This window comes from Dendropsophus ebraccatus, chromosome 13, assembly GCF_027789765.1.
Source record: "Dendropsophus ebraccatus isolate aDenEbr1 chromosome 13, aDenEbr1.pat, whole genome shotgun sequence".
NCBI classification, from domain to species: Eukaryota; Metazoa; Chordata; class Amphibia; order Anura; family Hylidae; genus Dendropsophus; species Dendropsophus ebraccatus.
The window spans coordinates 77,818,458-77,846,186 of record NC_091466.1 but is presented as its reverse complement, the minus strand read 5'-3'; the positions used below and the strand labels follow the sequence as shown (position 1 = coordinate 77,846,186).

Genomic DNA, 27,729 nt, shown 5'->3' with positions numbered 1-27,729 from the left:
GCTGTATAGTTATTTCAAAAACTCTTTTATAAGGCTATGTTCACACACAGGATTCTCACTCAGTATTTTGCCAATAAAACCAGGAATGGATTGGAAACCCAGAAAGGCTCTGCTCCCACACAGCTGGGATTGAGTGGATGGCCGTCATTTAACGGATAATAATTGTCATTTTAAAATGAGGGACGTTTTTTGTCATTAAATGACGGCCATCCACTCAATTTCAACAGTGTGTGAACATAGCCTTTCTGTGTTTCCAATCCACTCCTGGTTTTGGTTTCAATAATCCTGTGTGGGAACATAGCCTGACCATATATTTGCCTGTCCGTCAGTAAATGGACACGTCGTGCGCACATAGAGGTAGGTTTTAGTCACAATCTATTTAATGTTAATTTACAGTTAAGAAAAAGCTATGGTTATAAAAATAGGACTGCTGAACAGTGCCACACATGTCCTCTGGTTGGGGGTGGTATTGCATCTCACCTTTAGCACTTCAGCTATGGCAAAACTACAGTTCTTTGGCTGTCCGGGCATGATGGGAATTGTAGGTTCGCAATAGAAGGCTCCCCATACCTGACTTAAAGGGAATCTGTTAGCTACAATTTAACGTTCTAAACCACGGACACTGTTAGATGCTGTTAAGTCAAGTAAGACACACAGTACCTTTCAGATATCTGTCTGTAATTCCAGAACATACAAAAAAGCTGTTATATTGTTAAAAAAAAAAAAAAAAAAAAAAAAAAGTTTCCTGAGATTCTTAGGTGAAGCAAGCTGTAACCTTTCCTTACTCCCCCTCCCATCCCTGATCCTGTTGGTCAGTCAGCTTCCAGGTGTCAGTCAAGCAGGAAGATACGGACGCCTCTTTGATTCTTTGCAGCATTTTTCTACATCCTGGAAGCACAGACAGATATATGGTAGGTACGGTGTGTCTTAGCAGCAGGAAGCTGGATTACAGCTGACAGATCCTCTGTGTAGCCTGCAGGGCTGCAATCACACACACAACCTATGTAAACCAGTTTCCAATACATTTTGGCCGTTCATTCACTCCCAGCAAGAAAAGAACTTAAAAAAAAAAAAAGCCGGGTTCTGTGAGGGATTTGTTACAGTGTATCAGTTGCTGTGATCCGATACTTGGGAGTTATTACCCGTAAGAGAAGAAATATCTAGAAGCTGCTCTGGTTCGGTGCCATTTATTACTCTAGAAGTCGTTCCGATCGCTCATCTCTGCAGCTTCCTCCTCACCAGGATCGGAGACGGCATCATCCTCTTCCCTGGAGATGTGGACGACATCAGAAAAGCTTTGCTGAAGATCTTCCAGAGTCTCCAAGTTGTCGGCTTTCTCCGCTACGTCGGCTGCAGAGCTGAATGCGTCCTCCGAGGTGGGATCTGCTGCAGAGGTGTCCGGTAGGTGATCGTCCTCCGGGGTTTCTTTCACTATCTGGAGACCTTCATGGTCAGGAGACTCTCTCCTATCCACAGATAAGAGGAGGTCATGTGACAGCTGGAGGGAGAGGTCACCCCCATCCTCCTGATCACTATGGGTCTCTCCATCTTGTTCATCTGTCAGGGCAGAGTCTCTTATACCCCGTTCAGGGACAATGTCATCTCGGAGCCGGTGTTTGGCATCTTTTTTGTCTGTGTATGGTGGAGAGTCCAAGTGCAGATGGTGGTCTATGGCGAGACCACCAAGATATGAAGTGGCCTCCGTCTGCTCGGCCCAAGGGGAACTCAAAGGTGACTTCAGGTTACTCTCCTCCTTGTAGTCCAAGTCTGCTCTGAGGGTGTCCAGCAGGTGGCGCATTTTACCCTTTAAAGCAAGAGCAGAGATATTACAGTACAATGGAGGGAGTAAGGTCACAGCAGCACAGAGGATTTCATGTGAGAGGTGACTTATACAGTGGAAACAGCAACACAGAGTATTACAGAAGAGTAAGGCATGATGGGAATTCTAGTTCTGCAGCAGCTGGTGAACACTGGTGTAGTGGATGGTCCCCAGCAGCACAGAGCATGTCAGGAGCGGAGCGTGCAGATCTTGTAGGACAGTGTTCCTAACCTGTGGTTCTCCAGCTGTTGCCTATGCCACTATGTAACCTGCTGCAGTACTACAATTCCCATCATATCCCATTAGATCAGCACCTGATAGCTGGGCCGGTGGGACGTTACACAGTGGAGAGCCCAGCATATCCCACCCGTTCTTACCTCATTTAATCGGTGTCGGTTTTCCTCCATGTGGCGCTGAAAGACGCGCTCTAGGACCCTGAAAACAGGCGACACTTAGTGACATCTATGATGTATTTTAACCTCCACCCCCCACGTGTATCATGTGATCATAACTCACCGGTCCGAGTACAACCCAAGCGTCAGGATTTCATTGGTCACATCAGCCACAAACTTGAGATAAGCCAATTCTTCCTCTCTGTACAGATAAAGAAGGGGTTAATGGAAGTCCCCCCACTTCACTCAGGTAGTCACTGACTACCAGCACAATGCAGGAGCCCAGCAGTGATCCAGGACTTACTCAGAGTGAATCTTCTGCAGCGCTGGAGACGGAGACTTAAAATCACTGGAGGAAAATCTAAAAAACACCAAGGGGAAAAGCGTGTAATATAGACTGGTGTAACCTGCACCCAGCAACCAATCACAGCTCAGCTCCCACAGCAACCAATCCCAGCTCAGCTCCCACAGCAACCAATCCCAGCTCAGCTCCCACAGCAACCAATCCCAGCTCAGCTCCCATAGCAACCAATCCAAGCTCAGCTGCCACAGCAACCAATCCCAGCTCAGCTCCCACAGCAACCAATCCCAGCTCAGCTCTCACAGCAACCAATCACAGCTCAGCTCTCACAGCAACCAATCCCAGCTCAGCTCCCACAGCAACCAATCCCAGCTCAGCTCCCATAGCAACCAATCCAAGCTCAGCTGCCACAGCAACCAATCACAGCTCAGCTTTTTACAGCAGCCAATCACAGCTCAGCTCTCACAGCAACCAATCACAGCTCAGCTCTCACAGCAACCAATCACAGCTCAGCTTTTTACAGCAGCCAATCACACTCAGCTCTCACAGCAACCAATCACACTCAGCTCTCACAGCAACCAATCACAGCTCAGCTCTCACAGCAACCAATCACAGCTCAGCTGTGGTAAAATGAAAGCTGGGCTTTGATTGGTTGCTGTGAGAGGTGATCTGTGGTTGCTGTGAGAGGTGATCTGTGATTGGTTGCTGTGAGAGGTGATCTGTGGTTGGTTGCTGTGAGAGGTGATCTGTGATTGGTTGCTGTGAGAAGTGATCTGTGATTGGTTATTGTGTTTGGTTGCTGTGATTGGTTGCTGTATAAGGTGAGCTGTGATTGGTTGCTGTGAGAAGTGATCTGTGATTGGTTATTGTGTTTGGTTGCTGTGATTGGTTGCTGTATAAGGTGAGCTGTGATTGGTTGCTGTGATTGGCCGCTCTGGGCAGTTTACACCAGTATATAACTTACAGCCTTTGACAAATCTGGGCCTAAATGTTAGATACTGGATTCTGCCACTAGAGGGCGCTGCACACATGAGTATTACAAGCCACATACTGACAGCAGCTCCCCCAGCATCATACAACCCCCCAGCTATGCGAGTGCTATAGATCGGGGTCTGAGCTCCGTACCTGGATAAGGGGCGCTGCTCGTCTTCATCACTCAGCTGCAGATAGTCCTGGTGTAAGAAATCACAGTCAGATCTACACAATACCCCCCAACATCCTGCAGGTGACCTGTAATCCCAGAGAATGGGGGACTTTAAAGGCCAGTGTCCATTATAATTGAGGGGCTGGAGCTTTTTCAATTCCTTATTAGTTTTAAAGATCTCTGCTTGCTGTCAGGGGTCCCGTTCTATGCAGGGGGAAGCTTCAGTCTAAAAGGGTATTATATCATTTAGTCCTTGGTCACGGCTTACCTCATCTCTGATCAGTGAGGAGGCGCCCTCCGGTGATCTGTGCCGAAAACTGGAAAACACAAAATGCACAACATGAGCTGAAAAGGGAAAGCAGTCTGTGGTCAGAGCCACTGATGAGGAAGGGGGTGCACATATAGAGGCCATGAGTATAACCTGCATTTCTACCTGCTGATCTCTGTCTGGGCTTCGGCCGCCGTCCCCTTCCTCTTCCTCCTAGGTGGGGTGTAAAACCGGGACTGGGCTAATGTAGACTTGGCCTGGGTCTTCAGGGTTCGGGGAGTGAAGGGGCTCTGCTTGTTGGTGAAATGATGGGAGTGTTTCTCCAGCAGGTCCCCACTATAGGTCTTGGTCTGGTTGTCCTGGAAGGCAGAGGTGGCGCTGAGGTCGGGGTGCCTGCCGTACATCTCACCGGTGTGTGCTGGAGACCTGAGGTGCCTGCCGTACATCCCACCGGTGTGTGCTGGAGACCTGAGGTGCCTCGGGGAGGAGATGAAGGAGCTGGGGGAGTAGACGGGTCCAGGGTCTGAGTATGGAGAATGTCTCTGGAGAGGAGAGTGAGGGTCATAGAGGTCCTAGGAAGAAGCAGAAATTATTCATCAGTATCACAAGAGTCATAATATGTTCTTCCCCTGTATTCAGTGCCCAACCATGTCAAGATCTCCGCTGGCTGTCACTGAATGAGAATCCTCCCGCTAACAGTCTGGATGCTGTAAGCATGTACATAGCTAGTCCTGCTCTGTATCCAGTGTAGACAATGCTCTGTGAGCTCCAGACTGATACATTGTACATAGCTAGTCCTGCTCTGTATCTAGTGTAGACAATGCTCTGTGAGCTCCAGACTGATACATTGTACATAGCTAGTCCTACTCTCAGCTGTATCCAGTGTAGACAATGCTCTGTGAGCTCCAGACTGATACATTGTACATAGCTAGTCCTGCTCTCAGCTGTATCCAGTGTACACAATGCTTTGTGAGCTCCAGACTGATACATTGTACATAGCTAGTCCTGCTCTCAGCTGTATCCAGTGTAGACAATGCTCTGTGAGCTTACCCCCACCCTCCGTGGTCACCATCAGATTATATCAGGAAGGAGGCGTCAGGTCAGGTCACTGTAACCCTGAGGATACAACATAGCAGCATGGCCGCCTCCGCTAATCGCCCAATTCCAGTAAATGACGGTAATGGCGCAGGAGGAGTGGGATTTATCGCTGTACACAAATATAAAATTGCAGCAATTTGCTTTGGGGCATTCAGGAGAGAAGCGTGATGTCCTCCCGCAGCCGCTGACGCTCACACCGTCTCTGTTCTCTTGTTTGAAAAACCACAATTATCTGAGAAACTCGTGAAATTACGACGAGCGTCGGGAATCGGGAGAAACGCTCTGACCGGCAATTCACACAGAAAGAGGGCAGGACAATGGCTTTTCTGTGACGCCAATGAAAGAGCTGAGCGCTGGCTGTGCCGGGATTGTATAGAGCGCTGCCCGAACGCACAATGGCTGCAACCACTGAGCGATGAAAACATTGGCCTAATAGTTCGGATAATGGGAGTCGTGTGCGAAGGTGGTAGCGCACGCATCACATGATCACACGACCTCACAAAGTCCGAAACCAGAACAGACCCGACGCTGCTCACAGCTGAGGCTCTGTTACAGTGTATCAGTACAGGCAATAACAGTTACACTCCATTACCAGTGTAACAGACCAGCAGCTGTAGAAAGTATAGGTCAAGATGGATGGATGGGAGGCAACCTGGCCCCCGATCCATGTGGAGCCGAAAACTTACGCAATTGTAAAAAAAAAAAAAAAACAGGAAAACAAATTTCCATTTATTTCCATGTATAGGAGTCGCCGCCAATTCCGTCGGATTCTCCTTTAATGGAACAATTCCGTGAATAAACGTAATAATTTCAAAAATAGTCGTTGCCGTGGAAACGTGATCAGTTCTGACAGCTTAAATATTGAGGCCCTCCCGCGGTGGAGGCTCAACAGGCTGTCACTGTGCTCGCCCGGGACCGCGCTTCATCCCGCGCAAACAGACCTTGGATCATGGGACTCAGCAGGATCAGTGGGCGGGATCTGCAGGCGGGGATCAGCGGGATTCCAAAAAAAAAAAAAAACAAAGAAAAAATAAATAACACAATCGTCAACTTGGATAAAAGAGGTCGCCTGCTCCTCCGACCGCCATCTGTGCCCCTTTGTTTCCGGCACGTTCACCGTAATTATTGGTGCCCGGTTATATTTAGTCGCAGCGAGGAAGATTTCCTTAGTTTCGGGTCTGTACAAGAAATCTCGGAATATCCCTTTAAGAACCTAGAAGGACTCGGGATTACTTCAGGGTCTCCTCTCTCTGGGATACAGTGACACTCGTGTAATGTATGAGGGGGGGGGGGGGCGAGCGTTTGTTGTGGTGGGGGGATCATGTCAGGAAGGGGCTGCTGGGGACGCTGGTGTCGTGTTGGGGGGGGGGGGGGACGCGTTGCTGCCGTAATACCCAGCAATAACCTTAGTGACTGTGACACAAACCACACCCCCTGCGCCATATTGGTGGCTGTCTCACCTTCCTGTGCATTGCTGAATCTGCGCTCTCCCTGGAGCGAGGACGAGAAGAGGCGGCTGAGCGCGGTGGCGTCCTCTCCAGCCGGGTCACCTCCTTCTTCATCCTCTCCCGTCTCTGCTGGTCGCTGTCTACAAGACAAGTACAAGAACGGACGTTATAAATACGGAGAGGGCAGCGGTACGGCACAGCCGCTCCTGGAGATTATACCTGTATCTATTATAACTCACACATCACCCCCCCCCCCCTCCACAGCACTGCTGAGGGTTTGTTACAATGTATCAGGTCCTGACAGAGTGTCTCATCCTAATGGGGCTGCAGGACACCGGGGGTTAACAGACGTAGGAGTCCGGGCGTCCGTGGGGCCGTGTAGATGGGATTTTCTTTCATCTCTCATCTTGTGAGGAGGTGACAGGCGGATCAGCGCCTCCACGACCCCGCGACCTCCGACCTCTTCACGGAAATATCCAGCCCAGACGCAAAGCAGCGGACATTTTGCTACCATAAAGTCTCATAATAACGTAAGAGAAAGTTGTGGACCTGTAGACTGCAGGCCTCGACCATCCACACTGACCTGGCTTGTTGCCCATGGCAACCAGAGCTCAGCTCACAGTAACCAATCACAGCTCAGCTTTCATTTTGCCAAAGCAGCTATAAAAATGAAAGCTGCGCTCTGATAGGTTGCTATGTGCGACCATTTTACCTATGAGATGGATGAGGGCCGAGGCCACAGACACACCGTGATATTAACATTGGAAACCGACAGCAACTCAGAGGTGTAAACCGAGCATTGTACCGGGATTAGAGAGACACCGGCTGTATCACACATAATAGGCTTAGATACAGCAGCTGACCAAGCAGTATCACACATAATAGGTTTAGATACCACATCTCAGCAGTCAGTATAAAATAGAATAGGATTATATACAGTGTCTCAGCAGACAGTATCACACATAATAGGTTTAGATACCACATCTCAGCAGTCAGTATAAAATAGAATAGGATTAGATACAGTGTCTCAGCAGACAGTATCACACATAATAGGATTAGATACAGCAGCTTAATGTTCTGTATACACAGAAACAGATTAGATACATGATACACTCACATTTTATACTCTTCATCAGACTTTTTGGGACAGAACAGTCCACGGCGGCTGCAAGAGAAGAATCAAGAAAATCATTTATATAAAGGGAACAAACCTGATGTCTCAGGTACAGGTGATTACATTGTATTCCTCTCTGTTATCAGCCATTATATCAGAGACATTACATCATCTGTGACTGATATCAGCGGCTCCTCTTATAACGCTCCAGTACTGATATAACCTCCTATTACATCATATGTGACTGATATCAGCCGCTCCTCTTATAACGCTCCAGTACTGATATATCCTCCTATTACATCCTATATGACTGATATCAGCCGCTCCTCTTATAACTCTCCAGCACTGATATAACCTCCTATTACATCCTATGTGACTGATATCAGCCGCTCCTCTTATAACGCTCCAGTACTGATATAACCTCCTATTACATCATATGTGACTGATATCAGCCGCTCCTCTTATAACGCTCCAGTACTGATATAACCTCCTATTACATCCTATGTGACTGATATCAGCCGCTCCTCTTATAACGCTCCAGTACTGATATATCCTCCTATTACATATGTGACTGATATCAGCCGCTCCTCTTATAACGCTCCAGTACTGATATAACCTCCTATTACATCATATGTGACTGATATCAGCCGCTCCTCTTATAACGCTCCAGCACTGATATAACCTCCTATTACATCCTATGTGACTGATATCAGCCGCTCCTCTTATAACGCTCCAGCACTGATATAACCTCCTATTACATCATATGTGACTGATATCAGCCGCTCCATTACTGATATATCCTCCTAATATATGCTATGTGACTGATAGCAGCCGCTCCTCTTATAACGCTCCAGTACTGATATAACCTCCTATTACATCATATGTGACTGATAGCAGCCGCTCCTTTTATAACGCTCCATTACTGATATATCCTCCTATTACATCATATGTGACTGATATCAGCCGCTCCTCTTATAACGGTTCACCCTGTAGCTTTCCCGTCTCTTTGCTGCTCAGTAATAGAATACGTTTCATGTAACATCTTATAGATTTCCATCTTTCCTTCTCCTCTAATCTGTAATACCGGTTATAATCCACCCTGCGCTTTTATACAATGCTTGTAATAATTTCACTTTACAGATATTGATCTGTTCCCCATTCCGTGTTCTCCGTCCGCCGACGTTCGTCTCTTTCTCTTGATAACAGGATGCGCCGCGACAAGTGTAAAACCCGATCTATCCGCCATGATACAAAGTATCAATCTGGGAGCACAGAGCGGATGGACTGTAATAAACCACTGATAAAAGTCCAGAGATCAGCAAGATCAGCGCCTCCTGCACCAGCCAAACCAATATGCAGCAGTGTGACCGGGTATACGGCACCTCATACCTCACAATAAGAGTATATACAGGAATAATAACAGGTCGCCTTAAAGGGACACACACCCTCAGCGCCCACAAGCAGGCGGGAGACTATAAAACAAGTTCTGGAAACTCTCCCCAGACTATAAAAGCCACAATCCTGTCAGGAGTCATAAACCAAAAGGAAATCGATTTGTAAAACTGACAGCAGAAAACACAAAGAGTGAGGGAGGAATTCCCTCCGGAGCCGAGGCGAGCGAGTTAGGCGTCCATGTTATCCCATCCCCCCTCCGCCTCCTCCTCCCTGCTGTGACAGTAATCCAGGAGACGCTATCATCCCGCCGGGCCCCGTACCTTTAGCCGAGAGGATTTTATTGTAGTGGATCAGCATGTGGTCCCGGATCCGGTACTGATCGCTCAGCCGGCTGCTGTGGCCGATGCAAAAGGCTGAAAGGGAAGAGGAAAAAGTGCTGGGTAAGTACAGGATGAGGAGGCCGAGAGCGATGAAGAAGGAGCCAAACATAATAATACAGGAAGAAAACATAATAAACAGAAACAACGTAATAACCACAGAATGAAAAACAAACAAAACGTAACAAAGAGAAACAAGAATAACGAAAGAAAAATAAAGAAAAAAACTGAAAAAATAAAAAAAATTAAGAAAAATAAACATAAAAGCCAACAAAAAATAACAAATCCCAAAGAAGCATTAAACAAAACCCAACAGATATCAACAGGAATATAACGCTGAGGTTGCACCCAGGGGATCCCCAGACAGGATCTGGCGCAGGGAGACCCCCATAGCCCCTGCCACCACTTCTTACCATTGCTCTTTGTACTGAGGTGCCCCCTGAATGGGCTGGATACTCCGCACCTGGGGATGGATGGGGCCCGGGACCCTGAAAGCAAAACCAAATGTGGAGATAGGTGAGGCGGCTGGAGCTGTGTTATATGAAGTCCTTGGTTCTTGGTTCTTTTTTCCGGCCCTTTGTTCTGTTCTATCCTAATCAGACTACAGTACATTGAGCGTCATGTAGCCCTGTGCTCGAATCTCTTAGCTTTGGTTACCACATTATCATTATATATTTGATTAATGTAACATGTTACTTCATGTTCCCAGCTGTGGCTCAGTGCTGTATGTGATCTATATATGTTACATGTGGGAGACCAGGGTTCAAGTCCTGTGTTGTTCCTTTTTTTTTTTTTACAGGGTAAGCCATTTATTTAGATGGGACACTGGTATTCAGGAAGGACAAAGAGAAGTATCACAGGTTGCTGGTGAGGAGATGATGGCTCAGGGAATAAACTCTGTGATGCTGGGGACCCATAAGGGTGGTGAGGACCTGGGTTCTAATCCTAGTTTAGTTTATGCCTCTACTGCTCTTTGTCTTCTTTATTGACCAGGCTCCTCTGTTGGCTCTCAGTGTTGCTGTGGTGAGGAGGGTTAGCTGTCACACCTAACCACTGCTGTTCTCTGGGTTCTAATCCTGGGTTCCCCATTATCTGAAACTTTTCCTTTATTTTGACCAGGATCTTTTTCTTTCCCCATTTCCACTTTCTCTGAGAGCAGGAGCTGTGGCTCAGTGGTCTGTGTAGCCAGGCTATGCTGTATGTTGGAGACCAGGGTTCTAATCCTGTGTCATCTGCTTATTGGACTGTTCCTGTGGCCTGGGCTGTCCATTTTCTGAAACCTTCCTTTCTTTGGACCAGGAACTCCATCTTTCCCTTATTTCCACTGACTCTGGGAGCAGGAGCTGTGGCTCAGTGGTCTGAGTAGCCTGTCTATGCTGTATGTCGGAGACCAGGGTTCTAATCCTGAGTCATCTCCTTATAGGACTGTGGCCTGGGCTGTCCATTTTCTAGAACCTTCCTTTATTCTGACCTGGACCTCCATCTTTCCCTTATTCCCACTGACTCTGGGAGCAGGAGCTGTGGCTCAGTGGTCTGAGTCTCCTGCCTGTGCTGTATGTTGGAGACCAGGGTTCTAATCCTGCAACATCTCCTTATAGGACTGTTCCTGTGGCCTGGGTTGTCCATTTTCTAGAACCTTCCTCTACTCTAACCAGGACCTCCATCTTTCCCTTATTTCTACTAACTCTGGGAGCAGGAGCTGTGGCTCAGTGGTCTGAGTAGCCTGTCTATGCTGTATGTTGGAGACCAGGGTTCTAATCCTGAGTCATCTCCTTATAGGACTGTGGCCTGGGCTGTCCATTTTCTAGAACCTTCCTTTATTCTGACCAGGACCTCCATCTTTCTCTTATTCCCACTGACTCTGGGAGCAGGAGCTGTGGCTCAGTGGTCTGAGTCTCCTGCCTGTGCTGTATGTTGGAGACCAGGGTTCTAATCCTGCAACATCTCCTTATAGGACTGTTCCTGTGGCCTGGGTTGTCCATTTTCTAGAACCTTCCTCTACTCTGACCAGGACCTCCATCTTTCCCTTATTTCCACTGACTCTGGGAGCAGGAGCTGTGGCTCAGTGGTCTGAGTAGCCTGTCTATGCTGTATGTTGGAGACCAAGGTTCTAATCCTGAGTCATCTCCTTATAGGACTGTGGCCTGGGCTGTCCATTTTCTAGAACCTTCCTTTATTCTGACTAAGACCTCCATCTTTCCCTTATTCCCACTGACTCTGGGAGCAGGAGCTGTGGCTCAGTGGTCTGAGTCTCCTGTCTATGCTGTATGTTGGAGACCAGGGTTCTAATCCTGTGTCATCTGCTTATAGGACTGTTCCCATGGCCTGGACTGTCTATTTTCTAGAACCTTCCTTTATTCTGACTCGGACCTCCATCTTTCCCTTATTCCGCTGACTCTGGGAGCAGGAGCTGTGGCTCAGGGGGTAAAAACCGTGAGTTCCCAGATGTGGTGCTGCAGTCCCAGGTTCAGAACCCAGTGCTGTCTGCTGTTGTGCTACCAGACCCAGTGCTGGCTTGGTGTGAGTGACCCAGGTTAATACCCAATGCTGGCTAGGTGTTGGGGAGCAGTGACTCCCAGGAGCAGCACCCCCTGCTGGCTTGGCTTAGAGACCCAGGTCCAGGACCCGATGCTTCATGTGCTGGTGATGAAGGTGCAATGCTCTGTGCTGGTGTGAGTAACCCAGGGGCAGTACCCTGTGCTAGGAGGGTGCAATCCTGACTGGCTCCTTGCTAATAGCAGTGCCAGGTCCCTGTTTGTTAGGGACTCCATGTACTCTATATATAGGGAGCTGCCCTCTACTGGGTGGCTCTTGCTTCATAAGCTGATATAAGAGAATGCCAATACTTCTATAAGGGAAATTACTAAGGAGTCTATAACAAATGTGACTAAATAACAAGGAGAGAGTGAGTTTTTACAAAAGTCACAAATGATAATCGGATGTGATTAAAAAGTCACACCTAAAAATAGCTTCTATAGAACTCCAACCCCTCTTCCTCACGGACCAGGAAGGCATCGGGAATCATAGGCGGATGGAGTTCTCTAGCTAAGATTCTCCGCTGTTCCATCATCTCTAGAGACAACGGCCGCTGCTCTTGCTGTGTGTGAACATACATAAGGTGTATGAGTAAACTATGAATACAGCTCTGGAGTCGTCCTCAATATTGTAAGTTCGGCCCAGTAATATGGTGGATGCAATAGGTTAGTATATGTGGTGAATGGTGGGGGTTGTAGTTACAGGATCCGTCTGCCAGAGCAGCTAATCTGACAGTCCCTGACTCACCCAGAAAATCCCCATCTGCCAGCAAGAGCCGTATACTCCAGAGCGACAGGAGTCATGTGACTGGGGACCTCCTGTATACTCATACAGTACTGTATGCTGTACGAACCCTGTATCTGTATCTCTATCCTGCATACACCCTGTATCTGTATATGCTGTATACACGCTGTATCTGTAGATGCTGAATCTGTATATTATATACACGCTGTATCCTGTATACACCCTGTATGCTTTATATGATGTATATACGCTGTATCTGTATCCTGTATACACCCTGTATCTGTATCCTGTATACACTCTGTATATGCTATATCCTGTATCTGTATACACTGTATCTGTATATCCTGTATACACTGTATATGTATCCTGTATACCCTGTATCTGTATATCCTGTATACACCCTGTATCTGTATATCCTGTATACACCCTGTATCTGTATATCCTGTATACACTGTATATGTATCCTGTATACCCTGTATCTGTATATCCTGTATACACTGTATCTGTATATGCTATATCCTGTATACACCCTGTATCTGTATACACTGTATCTGTATATCCTGTATACACTGTATATGTATCCTGTATACACTGTATCTGTATATCCTGTATACACTGTATCTGTATATGCTATATCCTGTATCCTGTATACACCCTGTATCTGTATATGCTGTATACACTGTATCTGTATATCCTGTATACACTGTATCTGTATATCCTGTATACACTGTATCTGTATATCCTGTATACACTGTATCTGTATATCCTGTATACACTGTATCTGTATACACTGTATCTGTATCCTGTATACACCCTGTATCTGTATATCCTGTATACACCCTGTATCTGTATACACTGTATCTGTATATCCTGTATACACTGTATCTGTATACACTGTATCTGTATCCTGTATACACCCTGTATCTGTATACACTGTATCTGTATATGCTGTATACACTGTATCTGTATATCCTGTATACACTGTATCTGTATATCCTGTATACACTGTATCTGTATATGCTGTATATACTGTATACACTGTATCTGTACATCCTGTATACACTGTATCTGTATATGCTGTATACACTGTATCTGTATATCCTGTATACACTGTATCTGTATATGCTGTATACACCCTGTATCTGTATATGCTGTATACACTGTATCTGTATATCCTGTATACACTGTATCTGTATATGCTGTATACACTGTATCTGTATATCCTGTATACACTGTATCTGTATATGCTGTATACACTGTATCTGTATCCTGTATACACTGTATCTGTATATCCTGTATACACTGTATCTCTATATGCTGTATACACCCTGTATCTGTATATGCTGTATACACTGTATCTGTATATCCTGTATACACTGTATCTGTATATGCTGTATACACTGTATCTGTATATCCTGTATACAGTGTATCTGTATATCCTGTATACACTGTATCTGTATATCCTGTATACACTGTATCTGTATATGCTGTATACACTGTATCTGTATATCCTGTATACACTGTATCTGTATATGCTGTATACACTGTATCTGTATATCCTGTATACACTGTATCTGTATATCCTGTATACACTGTATCTGTATATGCTGTATACACTGTATCTGTATCCTGTATACACTGTATCTGTATATCCTGTATACGCTGTATCTGTATATCCTGTATACACTGTATCTGTATATCCTGTATACACTGTATCTGTACCCTGTATACACCCTGTATCTGTATATCCTGTATACACTGTATCTGTATATCCTGTATACACTGTATCTGTATATCCTGTATACACTGTATCTGTATATCCTGTATACACTGTATCTGTATATCCTGTATACACTGTATCTGTATATGCTGTATCTGTATATCCTGTATACACTGTATCTGTATATCCTGTATACACTGTATCTGTATATGCTGTATACACTGTATCTGTATCCTGTATACACTGTATCTGTATATGCTGTATACACTGTATCTGTATATCCTGTATACACTGTATCTGTAATCCTGTATACACCCTGTATCTGTATACACTGTATCTGTATATGCTGTATACACTGTATCTGTATATCCTGTATACACTGTATCTGTATCCTGTATACACACTGTATCTGTATATCCTGTATACACTGTATCTGTATATCCTGTATACACTGTATCTGTATATGCTGTATACACTGTATCTGTATATCCGTATACACTGTATCTGTATATGCTGTATACACTGTATCTGTATATCCTGTATACACTGTATCTGTATATGCTGTATACACCCTGTATCTGTATATGCTGTATACACTGTATCTGTATATCCTGTATACACTGGTATCTGTATATGCTGTATACACTGTATCTGTATATCCTGTATACACTGTATCTGTATATGCTGTATACACTGTATCTGTATCCTGTATACACTGTATCTGTATATCCTGTATACACTGTATCTGTATATGCCTGTATACACCTGTATCTGTATATGCTGTATACACTGTATCTGTATATCCTGTATACACTGTATCTGTATATGCTGTATACACTGTATCTGTATATCCTGTATACAGTGTATCTGTATATCCTGTATACACTGTATCTGTATATCCTGTATACACTGTATCTGTATATGCTGTATACACGCTGTATCTGTATATGCTGTATACACGCTGTATCTGTATATGCTGTATACACTGTATCTGTATATCCTGTATACACTGTATCTGTATATCCTGTATACACTGTATCTGTATCCTGTATACACTGTATCTGTATCCTGTATACACTGTATCTGTATATCCTGTATACACTGTATCTGTATATCCTGTATACACTGTATCTGTATATGCCTGTATACCTGTATCTGTATAGCCTGTATACACCTGTATCTGTATATCCTGTATACACTGTATCTGTATATCCTGTATACACTGTATCGGTATATCCTGTATACACTGTATCTGTATATGCTGTATACACTGTATCTGTATATCCTGTATACACTGTATCTGTATATCCTGTATACACTGTATCTGTATATCCTGTATACACTGTATCTGTATATCCTGTATACACTGTATCTGTATATCCTGTATACACTGTATCTGTATATCCTGTATACACTGTATCTGTATATCCTGTATACACTGTATCTGTATATGCTGTATACACTGTATCTGTATCCTGTATACACTGTATCTGTATATCCTGTATACACTGTATCTGTATATCCTGTATACACTGTATCTGTATATGCTGTATCTGTATATCCTGTATACACTGTATCTGTATATCCTGTATACACTGTATCTGTATATCCTGTATACACTGTATCTGTATATCCTGTATACACTGTATCTGTATATCCTGTATACACTGTATCTGTATATGCTGTATCTGTATATCCTGTATACACTGTATCTGTATATCCTGTATACACTGTATCTGTATATCCTGTATACACTGTATCTGTATATGCTGTATACACTGTATCTGTATATCCTGTATACACTGTATCTGTATATCCTGTATACACTGTATCTGTATATCCTGTATACACTGTATCTGTATATCCTGTATACACTGTATCTGTATATCCTGTATACACTGTATCTGTATATCCTGTATACACTGTATCTGTATATCCTGTATACACTGTATCTGTATATCCTGTATACACTTGTATCTGTATACTGCTGTATCTGTATATCCTGTATACACTGTATCTGTATATCCTGTATAACACTGTATCTGTATATCCTGTATACACTGTATCTGTATATGCTGTATACACTGTATCTGTATATCCTGTATACACTGTATCTGTATATCCTGTATACACTGTATCTGTATATCCTGTATACACTGTATCTGTATATGCTGTATCTGTATATCCTGTATACACTGTATCTGTATATCCTGTATACACTGTATCTGTATATGCTGTATACACTGTATCTGTATCCTGTATACACTGTATCTGTATATGCTGTATACACTGTATCTGTATATCCTGTATACACTGTATCTGTATCCTGTATACACCCTGTATCTGTATACACTGTATCTGTATATGCTGTATACACTGTATCTGTATATCCTGTATACACTGTATCTGTATCCTGTATACACACTGTATCTGTATATCCTGTATACACTGTATCTGTATATCCTGTATACACTGTATCTGTATATGCTGTATACACTGTATCTGTATATCCTGTATACACTGTATCTGTATATGCTGTATACACTGTATCTGTATATCCTGTATACACTGTATCTGTATATGCTGTATACACCCTGTATCTGTATATGCTGTATACACTGTATCTGTATATCCTGTATACACTGTATCTGTATATGCTGTATACACTGTATCTGTATATCCTGTATACACTGTATCTGTATATGCTGTATACACTGTATCTGTATCCTGTATACACTGTATCTGTATATCCTGTATACACTGTATCTGTATATGCTGTATACACCCTGTATCTGTATATGCTGTATACACTGTATCTGTATATCCTGTATACACTGTATCTGTATATGCTGTATACACTGTATCTGTATATCCTGTATACAGTGTATCTGTATATCCTGTATACACTGTATCTGTATATCCTGTATACACTGTATCTGTATATGCTGTATACACTGTATCTGTATATCCTGTATACACTGTATCTGTATATGCTGTATACACTGTATCTGTATATCCTGTATACACTGTATCTGTATATCCTGTATACACTGTATCTGTATATGCTGTATACACTGTATCTGTATCCTGTATACACTGTATCTGTATATCCTGTATACGCTGTATCTGTATATCCTGTATACACTGTATCTGTATATCCTGTATACACTGTATCTGTACCCTGTATACACCCTGTATCTGTATATGCTGTATACGCTGTATCTGTATATCCTGTATACACTGTATCTGTATATCCTGTATACACTGTATCTGTACCCTGTATACACCCTGTATCTGTATATCCTGTATACACTGTATCTGTATATCCTGTATACACTGTATCTGTATATCCTGTATACACTGTATCTGTATATCCTGTATACACTGTATCTGTATATCCTGTATACACTGTATCTGTATATCCTGTATACACTGTATCTGTATATGCTGTATACACTGTATCTGTATCCTGTATACACTGTATCTGTATATGCTGTATACACTGTATCTGTATATCCTGTATACACTGTATCTGTATCCTGTATACACCCTGTATCTGTATACACTGTATCTGTATATGCTGTATACACTGTATCTGTATATCCTGTATACACTGTATCTGTATCCTGTATACACACTGTATCTGTATATCCTGTATACACTGTATCTGTATATCCTGTATACACTGTATCTGTATATGCTGTATACACTGTATCTGTATATCCTGTATACACTGTATCTGTATATCCTGTATACACTGTATCTGTATATGCTGTATACACTGTATATGTATATCCTGTATACACTGTATCTGTATATGCTGTATACACCCTGTATCTGTATATGCTGTATACACTGTATCTGTATATGCTGTATACACTGTATCTGTATCCTGTATACACTGTATCTGTATATCCTGTATACACTGTATCTGTATATGCTGTATACACCCTGTATCTGTATATGCTGTATACACTGTATCTGTATATCCTGTATACACTGTATCTGTATATGCTGTATACACTGTATCTGTATATCCTGTATACACTGTATCTGTATATGCTGTATACACTGTATCTGTATCCTGTATACACTGTATCTGTATATCCTGTATACGCTGTATCTGTATATCCTGTATACACTGTATCTGTATATCCTGTATACACTGTATCTGTACCCTGTATACACCCTGTATCTGTATATCCTGTATACACTGTATCTGTATATCCTGTATACACTGTATCTGTATATCCTGTATACACTGTATCTGTATATGCTGTATACACTGTATCTGTATATCCTGTATACACTGTATCTGTATATCCTGTATACACTGTATCTGTATATCCTGTATACACTGTATCTGTATATGCTGTATACACTGTATCTGTATATCCTGTATACACTGTATCTGTATATCCTGTATACACTGTATCTGTATATCCTGTATACACTGTATCTGTATATCCTGTATACACTGTATCTGTATATGCTGTATCTGTATATCCTGTATACACTGTATCTGTATATCCTGTATACACTGTATCTGTATATGCTGTATACACCCTGTATCTCTATCCTGTATACACTGTATCTGTATATGCTGTATCTGTATATCCTGTATACACTGTATCTGTATATCCTGTATACACTGTATCTGTATATTCTGTATACAATGTATCTGTATATCCTGTATATCCTGTATCTGTATATCCTGTATACACTGTATCTGTATCCTGTATACACTGTATCTGTATATGCTGTATACACCCTGTATCTGTATATCCTGTATACACTGTATCTGCACCCTATATCCCCGCTGTCTCCCCGGTCACTCACCCGGTCGGGCTCCGCCATCGTGCTGATATGTCGCAGCTCCGGTCTCATCTGGCGCAGCGCGGTGTCCGGGCGACATGTGAGCGTTGCCGGCGTCTCCTGGATACTGCTGCGGTCTCCGGGCGGGGCGGGACTTCCTGTCACCGGAGCCGCTCACAGGAAGCCAGGAAGCTGCGCCCGAGCCGTCCCCGAGCAGCGTGCGCCATTCCTGGGGCTGGAGACAAACCGCATACCATGAAACCTTCAGGTGTGAACCCGGACACTGCGGCCTTTCTGCAGATCACATCCTGAATGTCTCATTGTTGGCGCAGAGAGACTGGGAGAAGAGTCTGGAAATGTGTCAGAATATAGAAAATGTATCATAACCTGTGCGACATTTCCCAGGGGTGTCACTACTCACAGCCAGCTCTATCCAGTGTAGACAATGCTCTGTGAGCTCCAGACTGATACATTGTACATAGCTAGTCCTGCTCTCTGCTCTATCCAGTGTAGACAATGCTCTGTGAGCTCCAGACTGATACTTTGTACATAGCTAGTCCTGCTCTCTGCTGTATCCAGTGTAGACAATGCTCTGTGAGCTCCAGACTGATACATTGTACATAGCTAGTCCTGCTCTCAGCTGTATCCAGTGTAGACAATGCTCTGTGAGCTCCAGACTGATACATTGTACATAGCTAGTCCTGCTCCCAGCTGTATCCAGTGTAGACAATGCTCTGTGAGCTCCAGACTGATACATTGTACATAGCTAGTCCTGCTCTCTGCTGTATCCAGTGTAGACAATGCTCTGTGAGCTCCAGACTGATGCATTGTACATAGCTAGTCCTGCTCTGTATCCAGTGTAGACAATGCTCTGTGAGCTCTATACTGATGCATTGTACATAGCTAGTCCTGCTCTGTATCCAGTGTAGACAATGCTCTGTGAGCTCCAGACTGATATATTGTACATAGCTAGTCCTGCTCCCAGCTGTATCGTGTAGACAATGCTCTGTGAGCTCCAGACTGATACATTGTACATAGCTAGTCCTGCTTCCAGCTGTAACCAGTGTAGACAATGCTCTGTGAGCTCTGCAGACTGATACATTGTGCATAGCTAGTCCTGCTCCCAGCTGTAACCAGTGTAGACAATGCTCTGTGAGCTCCAGACTGATACATTGTACATAGCTAGTCCTGCTCTGTATCCAGTGTAGACAATGCTCTGTGAGCTGCAGACTGATACATTGTACATAGCTAGTCCTGCTCTGTATCCAGTGTAGACAATGCTCTGTGAGCTCTATACTGATACATTGTACATAGCTAGTCCTGTCCTCAGCTGTATCCAGTATAGACAATGCTCTGTGAGCTTCAGACTGATACATTGTACATAGCTAGTCCTGCTCTCGGTGTAGACAATGCTCTATCCTCCCTGCACATACCCAGTGATATATATATATACAGTGATGTATAATTGTATATAATTCTCCTGGGATCTGCGGAGCACACACTCTAATTTTCCGCTATATATAGAGTGTGTGACATGATGCGACATCTGCTGCGTGCTGCGTCGTCTCCATACGTGTTTGAGTTGTTTTGTGTTTTTAGGTGATATATATATATAGGATATATGACCGCCACATTGAGATCCAGTCACTGATGGTGGCCACATAGGTAGTCACGCTGCTTTCTCTACCACTGGAGAAATCCTTTAAGTGCTAAATGGCAAATCTGTCCTGTTGTGCAGCTGGGAGAAGGGGAGAGACATCACTCAGGAGTCCGGGAAAGCTGGGTGGTATCACTATACTGTTATATCCTGCAGATTATTATACCCCTGGCCTCTCTACAGATCTGCAGAACACCGCTCTGTCCTCTCCCACCTGATACATAGTGATATATCCTGCAGATTATTACACCCCTGGCCTCTCCACAGATCTGCAGAACATTGCTCTGTCCCCTCCACCTCCTGATACATAGTGATATATGCTGCAGATTATTACACCCCTGACCCGCTGATCTGCAGCACATCTCTCTCGCCTGGAAAGCTGGGTGGTATCGCTACACTGTCCCCGTCACCCAGCTTTTCCGGGGTCATACAGTGGGAGAGGCTTTGTAGCTTCTGTGCGGGGATCGGTGACCCCGTCTCCTCCTGTCACACAATGACTTATGGGGCCCCGGAGTGATATCACAGATTACATTACGGTTTTGGTCTCAGGCGCTGGAATCAATAACCTGTTATGACGGATGAGCCCGGCGCATTGTGTGAACAGGGACGTGACCCGTCTAACAAACCCATCAATAGGGGGCGGGGGCGGCCATCAGGGGAACGCATCCTAATGCCACCAATGAGAAATCAATGTATCAGGCAGGAAACTGCGGCCCAAGAGGTCAGGAGGGCACAGCGACTGCGGTGTGAGGGTATATCCCATGGGGTCAGGAGGGCAAAGGGATTGTGGGGTGAGGGTATATCCCATGGGGTCAGGAGGGCAAAGGGACTGTGGGGTGAGGGTATATCCTATGGGGTCAGGGTGACAGTGACTGTGGGGTGAGGGTATATCCCATGGGGTCAGGAGGGCAAAGGGACTGTGGGGTGAGGGTATATCCTATGGGGTCAGGGTGACAGTGACTGTGGGGTCAGGGTATATCCCATGGGGTCAGGGTGGCAGTGACTGTGGGGTCAGGGTATATCCCATGGGGTCAGGGTGGCAGTGACTGTGGGGTCAGGGTATATCCCATGGGGTCAGGGTGACAGTGACTGTGGGGTGAGGGTATATCCCATGGGGTCATGGTGGCAGTGACTGTGGGGTCAGGGTATATCCCATGGGGTCAGGGTGACAGTGACTGTGGGGTCAGGGTATATCCCATGGGGTCAGGGTGACAGTGACTGTGGGGTGAGGGTATATCCCATGGGGTCAGGAGGGCAAAGGGACTGTGGGGTGAGGGTATATCCTATGGGGTCAGGGTGACAGTGACTGTGGGGTCAGGGTATATCCCATGGGGTCAGGGTGGCAGTGACTGTGGGGTCAGGGTATATCCCATGGGGTCAGGGTGGCAGTGACTGTGGGGTCAGGGTATATCCCATGGGGTCAGGGTGGCAGTGACTGTGGGGTCAGGGTATATCCCATGGGGTCAGGGTGGCAGTGACTGTGGGGTCAGGGTATATCCCATGGGGTCAGGGTGACAGTGACTGTGGGGTGAGGGTATATCCCATGGGGTCATGGTGGCAGTGACTGTGGGGTCAGGGTATATCCCATGGGGTCAGGGTGACAGTGACTGTGGGGTCAGGGTATATCCCATGGGGTCAGGGTGGCAGTGACTGTGGGGTCAGGGTATATCCCATGGGGTCAGGGTGGCAGTGACTGTGGGGTCAGGGTATATCCCATGGGGTCAGGGTGGCAGTGACTGTGGGGTGAGGGTATATCCCATGGGGTCAGGGTGGCAGTGACTGTGGGGTGAGGGTATATTCCATGGGGTCAGGGTGGCAGTGACTGTGGGGTCAGGGTATATCCTATGGGGTCAGGGTGGCAGTGACTGTGGGGTCAGGGTATATCCCATGAGGTCAGGGTGACAGTGACTGTGGGGTCAGGGTATATCCCATGGGGTCAGGGTGGCAGTGACTGTGGGGTCAGGGTATATCCCATGGGGTCAGGGTGACAGTGACTGTGGGGTCAGGGTATATCCCATGGGGTCAGGGTGACAGTGACTGTGGGGTCAGGGTATATCCCGTGGGGTCAGGGTGACAGTGACTGTGGGGTCAGGGTATATCCCATGGGGTCAGGGTGACAGTGACTGTGGGGTCAGGGTATATCCCATGGGGTCAGGGTGACAGTGACTGTGGGGTCAGGGTATATCCCATGGGGTCAGGGTAGCAGTGACTGTGGAGTCAGGGTATATCCCATGGGGTCAGGGTGACAGTGACTGTGGGGTCAGGGTATATCCCATGGGGTCAGGGTAGCAGTGACTGTGGAGTCAGGGTATATCCCATGGGGTCAGGGTGACTGTGACTGTGGGGTCAGGGTATATCCCATGGGGTCAGGGTGACAGTGACTGTGGGGTCAGGGTATATCCCATGGGGTCAGGGTGGCAGTGACTGTGGGGTCAGGGTATATCCCATGGGGTCAGGGTAGCAGTGACTGTGGAGTCAGGGTATATCCCATGGGGTCAGGGTGACTGTGACTGTGGGGTCAGGGTATATCCCATGGGGTCAGGGTGGCAGTGACTGTGGGGTCAGGGTATATCCCATGGGGTCAGGGTAGCAGTGACTGTGGAGTCAGGGTATATCCCATGGGGTCAGGGTGACTGTGACTGTGGGGTCAGGGTATATCCCATGGGGTCAGGGTGACAGTGACTGTGGGGTCAGGGTATATCCCATGGGGTCAGGGTGGCAGTGACTGTGGGGTCAGGGTATATCTCCCATCTTTCTATGGATGCCGGGATACATCTATTACTGGATGGATTTACCACTCAGGATCCTGTGATTTGCAGCTGGAATCATTGGATTTTCCACGAGAAGATTTACACTGGTGACCGGCGGAGACGCCTTTAAGACACTGACACTGAATTACAATGTATCAGTATAAAGGCATGGAGATAATTTACAGGACAGGGATCTATATATAATTGGCAGATAATGGCTCTGCAGGGATGGGCAGTCACCTATAGGGGGCGCTGTGGGGATCTGTATACAGCTCCAGGAGGATGGGATGCTTGGAGGAATGTGTGTGGTATCACAATCCGGCTGCATTCACTGCAATAGATCCGAGCTGCAATACTGCACACAAACTGAGGACAAGAGTGGCGCTGTTTCTGGAAGACAGCAGCTGTATTTTTCTAATCTTGCATAACCCCTTTAAGGGAGAATCTGCACACGATGTAAACCTCAGGGAGAGGCGGGTTATATGGAGGAGACATCGCTGTATAATATATTCCAGGTATCACAGACCAGACAGAAAACATCCCCAGTATACATGACTGTAGATATAACTCTCAGCCTCTAGGGGGCGATCTACACCCAACACTCCGGCAGCTACAGAGCGCCACCTAGAGGAGACTGGAGGCCGAATCACTGCCAGGTGGGCTTCACCTAATACTGAGGAACCCCTCCAAATTCTGATGGAAAGATGAGATGAATAATTTAGCAATAGTCTCTACCATCCTGTACTCACTTATCTCTTATATGGGGTATTGGGGGCAGAATGATGGAAACACAGCGCAACATAACAACATATGAGGAAGGTGAGCGGTGCTGGGGGCAGTGTGAGGGTTACTATGTGTGATGCTGCAGTCACTGCTGTCCATGGTGCTGACCCTTATCCACACACCCTGCTGGCTGCTGATGCAGAGTCTTCAGCTGGTGTCAGGCAGGGCATGCTGGGAGTTGTAGTGTATGATGATGTAAGGTATAGAGATAGCAGCCGGATAACCGCAGACACTGGAGGGGGGTACACCAGTCACAGAACCTGACGAACAGGGAGGGGGGTACACCAGTCACAGAACCTGACGAACAGGGAGGGGGGTACACCAGTCACAGAACCTGACCACCAGAGAACAGGGAGGGGGGTACACCAGTCACAGAACCTGACCGTCAGAGAACAGGGAGGGGGGTACACCAGTCACAGAACCTGACGAACAGGGAGGGGGGTACACCAGTCACAGAACCTGACGAACAGGGAGGGGGGTACACCAGTCACAGAACCTGACGGGCAGAGAACAGGGAGGGGGGTACACCAGTCACAGAACCTGACGGGCAGAGAACAGGGAGGGGGGTACACCAGTCACAGAACCTGATGGGCAGAGAACAGGGAGGGGGGTACACCAGTCACAGAACCTCACGAACAGGGAGGGGGGTACACCAGTCACAGAACCTGACCACCAGAGACCAGGGAGGGGGTACACCAGTCACAGAACCTGACGGGCAGAGAACAGGGAGGGGGGTACACCAGTCACAGAACCTGATGGGCAGAGAACAGGGAGGGGGGTACACCAGTCACAGAACCTCACGAACAGGGAGGGGGGTACACCAGTCACAGAACCTGACGGGCAGAGAACAGGGAGGGGGGTACACCAGTCACAGAACCTCACGAACAGGGAGGGGGGTACACCAGTCACAGAACCTGACCACCAGAGACCAGGGAGGGGGTACACCAGTCACAGAACCTGACCACCAGAGAACAGGGAGGGGGGTACACCAGTCACAGAACCTGATGAACAGGGAGGGGGGTACACCAGTCACAGAACCTGACCACCAGAGAACAGGGAGGGGGGTACACCAGTCACAGAACCTGACGAACAGGGAGGGGGTACACCAGTCACAGAACCTGACCGTCAGAGACCAGGGAGGGGGTACACCAGTCACAGAACCTGACCGTCAGAGACCAGGGAGGGGGTACACCAGTCATAGAACCTGACCAACAGAGACCAGGGAGGGGGTACACCAGTCACAGAACCTGACGAACAGGGAGGGGGGTACACCAGTCACAGAACCTGACCACCAGAGACCAGGGAGGGGGTACACCAGTCACAGAACCTGACGAACAGGGAGGGGGGTACACCAGTCACAGAACCTGACCACCAGAGAGCAGGGAGGGGGGTACACCAGTCACAGAACCTGACGAACAGGGAGGGGGGTACACCAGTCACAGAACCTGACCGACAGGGAACAGGGAGGGGGTACACCAGTCACAGAACCTGACGGGCAGAGAACAGGGAGGGGGGTACACCAGTCACAGAACCTGACGGGCAGAGAACAGGGATGGGGTACACCAGTCACAGAACCTGACGGGCAGAGAACAGGGATGGGGTACACCAGTCACAGAACCTGACCACCAGAGAACAGGGAGCGGGGTACACCAGTCACAGAACCTGACCACCAGAGAACAGGGAGCGGGGTACACCAGTCACAGAACCTGACCACCAGAGAACAGGGAGGGGGGTACAACAGTCACAGAACCTGACCACCAGAGAACAGGGAGTGGGGTACACCAGTCACAGAACCTGATGAACAGGGAGTGGGGTACACCAGTCACAGAACCTGACCACCAGAGTACAGGGAGGGGGCACCAACCTATTTCTAGACATGAGAAGTGATGAAGCGACCTCAGTCAGGGTCTCTCACTGGGGATGTGGCGGGCTGCAGTAGATATGTGCTATGTAGCCCCCTCCGCTGACCCCGTGACCTTGGTGACCTTTCATAGAGCTGTCACTGAGAAGGAGTCACAGGCGTCTCCATACACCAAGGCTGAAACTGATGAATACAGAACAAGATGGGGTAGTGAGGCAAATAGAGTAAAAATCATGAAGCATGACGGCGTCCATAGCTGGAGCGGGTACACAGAGGAGGGGGAAAGCAGAGATTAGGGGGTGCAGGGAAGAGGTGGAGAGATCAGGGTGTACAGGTGAGAGATAGGGGGTGCAGGGGAGAGGAGAGATCAGGGTGTACAGGCGAGAGATAGGGGGTGCAGTGGAGAGGAGGAGAGATCAGGGGGTGCAGAGAAGAGGAGGAGAGATCAGGGGGTACAGGCGAGAGATAGGGGGTGCAGGGGAGAGGAGGACAGATCAGGGGGTACAGGTGAGAGATAGGGGGTGCAGGGGAGAGGAGAGATCAGGGGGTGCAGGGAAGAGGAGGAGAGATCAGGGTGTACAGGCAAGAGATAGGGGGTGCAGGCGAGAAATAGGGGGTGCAGGGGAGAGGAGGAGAGATCAGAGGGTGCAGGGGAAAGGATGAGAGATCAGAGGGTACAGGGGAGAGATAGGAGGTGCAGGGAGAGGAGGATAGATCAGAGGGGTGCAGGGGAGAGGAGAGATCAGAGGGGTGCAGGGGAGAGATCAGGGGGTGCAGGGGAGAGATCAGGGGGTTCAGGGGAGAGGAGGAGAGATAGGGGTGCAGGGAGAGGAGAGATCAGGGGGTGCAGGGGAGAGGAGGAGAGATCAGAGGGGTGCAGGGGAGAGATCAGAGGGGTGCAGGGGGAGGAGAGATCAGGGGGAGCAGGGGAGATCAGAGGGGTGCAGGGGAGAGGAGGAGAGATCAGGGGGTGCAGGGCAGAGGAGGAGAGATCAGAGGGGTGCAGGGGAGAGGAGGAGAGATCAGGGGGTGCAGGGGAGAGGAGGAGAGATCAGGGGGTACAGGGGAGAGGAGGAGAGATCAGGGGGTGCAGGGGAGAGGAGGAAAGATTAGGGGATGCAGGGGAGAGATAGGGGGGTGCAGGGGAGAGGAGGAAAGATCAGGGGGTGCAGGGGAGAGGAGGAGAGATCAGGGGGGTGCAGGGGAGAGATAGGGGGTGCAGGGGAGAGGAGGAGAGATCACGGGGTGCGGGCGAGAGATAGGGGGTGCAGGGGAGAGGAGGAGAGATAGGGGGTGCAGGGGAGAGGAGGAGAGATAGGGGGTGCAGGGGAGAGGAGGAGAGATCACGGGTTGCAGGCGAGAGATAGGGGGTGCAGGGGAGAGAAGGAGAGATCAGGGGGGTGCAGGGGAGAGGAGGAGAGATCAGGGGGTACAGGGGAGAGGAGGAGAGATCAGAGGGGTGCAGGGGAGAGATCAGAGGGGTGCAGGGGGAGGAGAGATCAGGGGGA

The 27,729-nt window shown here is 47.1% G+C and overlaps 1 protein-coding gene across 3 annotated transcripts; it reads right to left on the bottom strand.

Moving 5' to 3' along the window:
* Positions 1-709: 709 nt before the first annotated feature.
* Positions 710-19,358, bottom strand: SPATA7 (spermatogenesis associated 7). Of its 3 annotated transcripts, XM_069949499.1 has the most exons (12): positions 19,195-19,358; positions 9,770-9,844; positions 9,300-9,392; positions 7,588-7,635; positions 6,483-6,610; positions 4,090-4,496; positions 3,925-3,973; positions 3,638-3,684; positions 2,516-2,572; positions 2,336-2,413; positions 2,197-2,254; positions 710-1,804 (listed from the first exon to the last, which is right to left on the bottom strand). In XM_069949499.1, exons 1-12 carry the CDS (start codon positions 19,268-19,270, stop codon positions 1,196-1,198), a joined length of 1,725 nt encoding a protein of 574 aa, XP_069805600.1. In that variant the 5' UTR covers positions 19,271-19,358; the 3' UTR covers positions 710-1,195. The 3 variants fall into 3 exon arrangements, with proteins under 3 accessions (XP_069805600.1, XP_069805601.1, XP_069805602.1); XM_069949500.1 differs by lacking the exons at positions 7,588-7,635; positions 9,300-9,392; positions 9,770-9,844; positions 19,195-19,358 and adding an exon at positions 7,054-7,076; XM_069949501.1 differs by lacking the exons at positions 7,588-7,635; positions 9,300-9,392; positions 9,770-9,844; positions 19,195-19,358 and adding an exon at positions 6,755-7,009.
* Between the last annotated feature and the right edge of the window lie 8,371 nt (positions 19,359-27,729).

Coding starts and splice junctions, on each gene's coding strand:
- SPATA7 (XM_069949499.1), bottom strand. CDS start 19,270: ATGTCGCCCGGACACCGCGCTGCGCCAGATGAGACCGGAGCTGCGACA. Junction 6,611..7,587: donor TCTGATGAAGAGTATAAAAT/GTGAGTGTATCA, acceptor CTTGTCTTGTAG/ACAGCGACCAGCAGAGACGG. Junction 3,685..3,924: donor CCTCACTGATCAGAGATGAG/GTAAGCCGTGAC, acceptor TTCTTACACCAG/GACTATCTGCAGCTGAGTGA.